Below are 6185 nucleotides of genomic sequence, written 5' to 3' on the forward strand. Positions count from 1 at the left end.
TTTTGGGGCATTTTTGGGATTTTTTTGGAGATTTTTGGGGGAATTTTTGGGATTTTTGGGGGATTTTTGGGGCATTTTTGGGTTTTTTGGGGCATTTTTTGGGATATTTTTTGCCCATTTTTAGGGCATTTTTTGGGATTTTTTGGGGGATTTTTGGGGGAATTTTTGGGATTTTTTGGGGGAATTTTGGGGGGATTTTTGGAGATTTTGGGGCCATTTTTAGGAATTTTTGGGATTTTTTTGGAGATTTTGGGGGAATTTTTGGGATTTTTTTGGGGAATTTTGGGGCATTTTTGGGATTTTTTGCCCATTTTTAGGGCATTTTGGGGATTTTTTGGAGATTTTTGGGGGAATTTTTGGGATTTTTGGGGCATTTTTGGGGGAATTTTTTGGGGGAATTTTTGGAGATTTTGGGGCCATTTTTTTAGGAATTTTGGGATTTTTTGGGGCATTTTTGGGGCATTTTTGAGGCATTTTTTGGGATTTTTTTGCCCATTTTTAGGGCATTTTTGGGATTTTTTTGGGAGATTTTTTGGGGCATTTTTGGGATTTTTGGGGCTTTTTTGGGATTTTTTGGGATTTTTTGCCCATTTTTAGGGCATTTTTTGGGATTTTTTCGGAGATTTTTGGGGAATTTTGGGGGCATTTTTGGAGATTTTGGGGCCATTTTTTGGGGCATTTTTGGGATTTTTCGAGGTATTTTGGGCCATTTTTGGGCGCCTTTTAGGAGCATTTTTGGGGCTTTTTTTTGTTCCTTTTTTGGGGTTTTTTGGGGCTTTTTAGGGGATTTTTGGGGCACCTTTTGGGGCCAATTTTGGGGCATTTTGGGGGGAATTTTTGGAGATTTTTGGGGCTTTTTGGGGGCATTTTTTGGGATATTTTTTGCCCATTTTTGGGGCATTTTTGGGGTTTTTTTGGAGCGTTTTTAGGGCATATTTTGGAGTGTTTTTGACATTTTGGGACATTTTTTGAGGAATTTTTCTGGGGCATTTTTTGGCCCTTATTTGACCATTTTTGGGCCTTTTTTATGGGGTTTTTTGAGTTTTTTGGGGCCATTTTTGGGGCTTTTTGCCCTTAAAAATTTACCATTAAAAGCCCAAAAGTCCCTCCTCCCTCACGGCTCGCCTGTCAATCATTCCCAGGCTCCGCCCACTCATTGGCGCAGCCAATCAGAACTTACCAAACGCGGGGCGTGCTTTATGAGTGATTGACAGCCCACCTCTCAGTAATTGACCAATCAAACCGCTCCAACAGCGGGGCGTGCCCTGTCAATCACCCCTAAACCCCACCCCTTCGCCATCCTCAACCAATCACGTTTCTCCTTCCCTCCCCTCCCTTCTCCGCTTCCGCCGCCATGGCCGCGCCGCGCTGAGCCCCGGCGCCGCCGCTCAGCCCCGGCCATGGCGGCTCCGCTCTCGTAACCGCGGCCGCCATGCCGAGCGGAGCCGCCGATGGCAACGAAACCGCCGAGCCGGCGCTGCTGCTCCTCCAGCAGCGCCTGCAAGGCCTCGGCTTCGCCACGGAGGAAGAGGAGGAGGAGGAGGATGATGATGGCGGCGAGGCGGAGCTGAGGGAAGCCGAGGACGATGAGGCCGCGTTGCTGTTGCTGCCGCGCGCTTTGGATGTTGCGCGAGGCCGGGCAATGATGGCGGAGGCCGTGCTGGCGCAGGCCTACGGCCATGGCGGAGCTGGGGGAGGAGAACAAGCGGCGCTGCTGAGGAGGAGAAGCGTCAACAGCACCGAGTGCGTGGCCGTGCCCAGCTCCGAGCATGTGGCCGAGATCGTGGGGCGCCAGGGTGAGCGAGGCGCCCGGCAATGGCGGCGCGGAGCGGGGGGATTGAGGCTTGGATGGATGCTGCTTCCATTCTTGCCGCCATTTTGGCGACTCCCTCCCAACTTCCTGTGGCCCCGTCCGGTGAGGGAGCCTCCTCTTCCTCCTCCTCTTCCTCCTCCTCTTCCTCTTCCTCTTCCTCCTGCCACGCGCTTTGGGGACCCTGCTGTCCCTTCATTTTCCCCTCATGAGGATCCTGACCCCCTTCTCCTCTTGCCGCCATTTTGGGGACCCTGCTGTCCCCGCATCTTCCCCTCATGAGGGTCCTGACCCCCTTCTCCTCTTGCCGCCATTTTGGGGACCCTCGTGTCCTCTCATCTTCCCCTCATGAGGATCCTGACCCCCTTCTCCTCTTGCCGCCATTTTGGGGACCCTGCTGTCCCTTCATTTTCCCCTCATGAGGGTCCTGACCCCCTTCTCCTCTTGCCGCCATTTTGGGGACCCTGCTGTCCCCTCATCTTCCCCTCATGAGGGTCCTGACCCCCTTCTCCTCTTGCCGCCATTTTGGGGACCCTGCTGTCCCCTCATCTTCCCCTCATGAGGGTCCTGACCCCCTTCTCCTCTTGCCGCCATTTTGGGGACCCTGCTGTCCCCTCATCTTCCCCTCATGAGGGTCCTGACTCCCTTCTCGCCGCCATTTTGGGGACCCTGCTGTCCCCTCATCTTCCCCTCATGAGGATCCTGACCCCCTTCACCTCTCGCCGCCATTTTGGGGCCCCTGCTGTCCCTTCATCTTCCCCTCATGAGAGTCCTGACCCCCTTCTCCTCTTGCCGCCATTTTGGGGACCCTGCTGTCCCCTCATCTTCCCCTCATGAGGATCCTGACCCCCTTCACCTCTCGCCGCCATTTTGGGGACCCTCCTGTCCCCTCATCTTCCCCTCATGAAGGTCCTGACCCCCTTCTCCTCTTGCCGCCATTTTGGGGACCCTCGTGTCCTCTCATCTTCCCCTCATGAGGGTCCTGACCCCCTTCACCTCTTGCCGCCATTTTGGGGACCCTCCTGTCCCCTCATCTTCCCCTCATGAGGATCCTGACCCGCTGCTCCTCTTGCCGCCATTTTGGGGACCCTGCTGTCCCTTCATTTTCCCCTCATGAGGGTCCTGACCCCCTTCTCCTCTTGCCGCCATTTTGGGGACCCTCGTGTCCTCTCATCTTCCCCTCATGAGGGTCCTGACCCCCTTCACCTCTTGCCGCCATTTTGGGGACCCTGCTGTCCCCTCATTTTCCCCTCATGAGGGTCCTGAGCCCCTTCACCTCTTGCCGCCATTTTGGGGACCCTCCTGTCCCCTCATCTTCCCCTCATGAGGGTCCTGACCCGCTGCTCCTCTTGCCGCCATTTTGGGGACCCTGCTGTCCCCTCATCTTCCCCTCATGAGGGTCCTGACCCCCCTTCTCCTCTTGCCGCCATTTTGGGGACCCTGCTGTCCCTCATCTTCCCCCTCATGAAGGTCCTGACCCCCTTCTCCTCTTGCCGCCATTTTGGGGACCCTCGTGTCCTCTCATCTTCCCCTCATGAGGGTCCTGACCCGCTGCTCCTCTTGCCGCCATTTTGGGGCCCCTGCTGTCCCCTCATCTTCCCCTCATGAAGGTCCTGACCCCCTTCTCCTCTTGCCGCCATTTTGGGGACCCTGCTGTCCCCTCATCTTCCCCTCATGAGGGTCCTGACCCCCTTCACCTCTTGCCGCCATTTTGGGGACCCTGCTGTCCCTTCATTTTCCCCTCATGAGGGTCCTGACCCCCTTCTCCTCTTGCCACCATTTTGGGGACCCTCGTGTCCTCTCATCTTCCCCTCATGAAGGTCCTGACCCCCTTCACCTCTTGCCGCCATTTTGGGGACCCTGCTGTCCCTTCATCTTCCCCTCATGAGGGTCCTGACCCCCTTCTCCTCTCGCCGCCATTTTGGGGACCCTCGTGTCCCCTCATAGCCTTTATGGGACCTTCATTTTCACCTCATGAGGGTCCTGACCCCCTGCTCCTCTTGCCGCCATTTTGGGGACCCTCTTGTCCCCTCACAGCTGAGGTGGGACCTTCATCTTCACCTCCTTCTCTGTCCCCTCATCTTCATCTCCTGAAGGTCTTGACCTCCTTCACCCCTTCCCGCCATTTTGGGGACCCTCCTGTCCCCTCACAGCTGGGGCAGGACCCTCCTCTGACACCTACAGGAGCCTCTAATTAAGTAACCCCTAAACCTGGCCTGTGTGCCCCTAAACTTGACCTGTGTGCCCCTAAACCCGGCCTGTGTGCCCCTAAACTTGACCTTTATGTTTAAGAGTAGAAAGGTTAGGTTTAGGGCCAAAAAGGCCAGGTTTAGATGCACCAAGGCTGGGTTTTGAAGCAGAAAAGTTGGGCTTAGGGGTAGAAAAATATTTACCAGAGGGCAAAAAGACCATTTGTCCTGGTTTCAGGCAGATTACGGAGGAAACTCCCTCTAGAAAACAGATTGAGGTGGTTGGGGAAAAGATTTCCTTGGAGAAAAGTGGAAAAATCTGTTTATTTAACAGACAAAGCATTCCCCAGCCCAAAAATTGATGCTGAACACCAAAAAAAAGCTAAACTGTGAAAGCTCTCGCTGTTCTGCGGAGATGACAAACTCAGGGTGTCCGTTTCTGTAGGAGCAGGATGTGGAGGAGTGAGTGCAGTTTGTGAACACAAACTCCCGGCTTCTTGTCCCCGCTTTGCTCGCAGCGCCGGTTTAAAGGGCAGAGCTGGGTGTCGGCGCGGGCGGGACAGACGGACGGGAATGCACAGACACCCGGGGCTGGGCGGGCCGGGCAGGGGCGGCTCCGACCCCCGCGGGCTGGCGGGCGGGCGGCCCGGCGCGGCGCGCTCCGGTGTCCCACCCACGGCGGGGCGGCTTGGGAGCGAGGGGAATGGCGGGGCGGCCCGGCGGGGCGTTCCACCGACTCGCGCGGAGATCCCGGCATGCGGGGTCCTGAAAGGTGGGGAAAAACCTCGTCTGGAACTGTGGGAGGTGCTAGGGAACCTGGGGTGACAGGCACTGGCGTGGCGTGCAGTGAGGGATTGTGTCTATATATGTGCGTGTGTGTGTGTCTGTGTGTGTATGTGAGAGCTGTGCTGGGAGCTCCTCCGTTTGTGTGTGCCCGTGAGTCTCCCGGAGGTTTCTGGGGAGGCGGAGACAGAGATGACACCAGAGACATGGAGCGGTGCTGTGCGTGCTGCTGTGTGTGCGTAGCAGGGGCAGGCAGGGGGGGCACAGGGGCTCGGCAGGCTGGGGCTGAGCCTGGGCTGGGGCTGGGGCAGGCACTGGGGTCCTGGGACTCTCCCCTGCCCCCAGGCTGCCCGTGCCTCCCCTGCCCCCTTCCTGAGTCCTCCATGCTGCCCAGGACAGTGAACCTCCTCCTCCTCCTCCTCCTCCTCCTCCCCAGCTGGGGCGGCCCCTGGCCTCGCTCACCGCTTGCCAGCCCTGCAGCTGGCGGCCCCTCCTGCCCTGCCCTGCTCCTGCTCCTGGGAATGCCCCACTGTGGGCCTGCTCGTCTGTGCTCGTGTTGCCCGCCCGCCCTCCTGCTCCTGTGCTGGGCAAGCTGGGCTTCTGTTCACACCTGCCTGAGCACCTGGAGTGTCTCAGGAAAAGAGCCCGCTGTGTCCCAAAAACTGTCCTTCGTCCCTAAAATCAAAGGGAGGCGTTCCATGGAGTTTGTGATTTCTGTGTGGGGCAGCATTTACTCGGCACAGAGAGAAGCCCGCAGGTGGAGCCCTTTTGTGTGTGGGGTCTGCTGGGGCTCCCGGGGGCAGCTGGAGGAGGGTCCCTCATCCCGCGGGGAAAAGCAGGGATTTGGGTAACACCCGTGGCAGGAGAGCACCGCGGGTTCTCAGTGGCCACGGTGGCTCTGTCTGGGGCACAGGGCTGTGCTGCAGGCCGAGGGTGCAGGGCTGGTGTGTCGGCAGGGCTGTGTATTAGTGAGGCTCCTGCAGCGCCCGTGCAGAAGGCGGGGCGCCCGTCAGGCCCGGGAATCTCGGGGAATCTCGGGGGAGCAGGGCTGGCAGCAGCAGGGATGGCCCGTGGCAGTGGCGCCAAGGGCAGTGCTGCGGAGCCCTGCTGAGCTGCGGCTGCCGAGCTGTGCCGCTGGCCTGGGGCGGCCGGGGCAGCCCTCGGGAACCGGGGCTCTGGCTGGGGTGTCACGGGCGGGGCGCTCCGTGCCCTGGGCCGCCAGCTGACCGCTGTGTTCCCCGCTGAGCTGCAAGATCAAGGCATCTCTTGGGCAAGACCAACACGCATTACATCAAGAGCGCCCCGGTCTTGGCGGCGAAGAACCCGGTGTTGATGAGTGGCGAGCAGGGGAGGAGGGTGGCCTTGACCCAGCCTTGAGAATCCCTGTTGGCGGCCCGAGCACT

At 58.1% G+C, this 6185-nt stretch overlaps 1 protein-coding gene across 1 annotated transcript; it reads left to right on the forward strand.

The window, feature by feature from the left end:
- Positions 1-1332: 1332 nt before the first annotated feature.
- LOC115915907 (RNA-binding E3 ubiquitin-protein ligase MEX3C-like) lies at positions 1333-6167 on the forward strand (the record flags this gene model as incomplete). Its single annotated transcript, XM_030969616.1, has 2 exons — positions 1333-1796; positions 6028-6167. Coding segments are annotated over exons 1-2 (504 nt in total), but the record flags the coding sequence as incomplete, so codon positions are not given.
- Positions 6168-6185: the final 18 nt, after the last annotated feature.

Source organism: Camarhynchus parvulus, unplaced genomic scaffold (genome assembly GCF_901933205.1).
Source record: "Camarhynchus parvulus unplaced genomic scaffold, STF_HiC, whole genome shotgun sequence".
NCBI classification, from domain to species: Eukaryota; Metazoa; Chordata; class Aves; order Passeriformes; family Thraupidae; genus Camarhynchus; species Camarhynchus parvulus.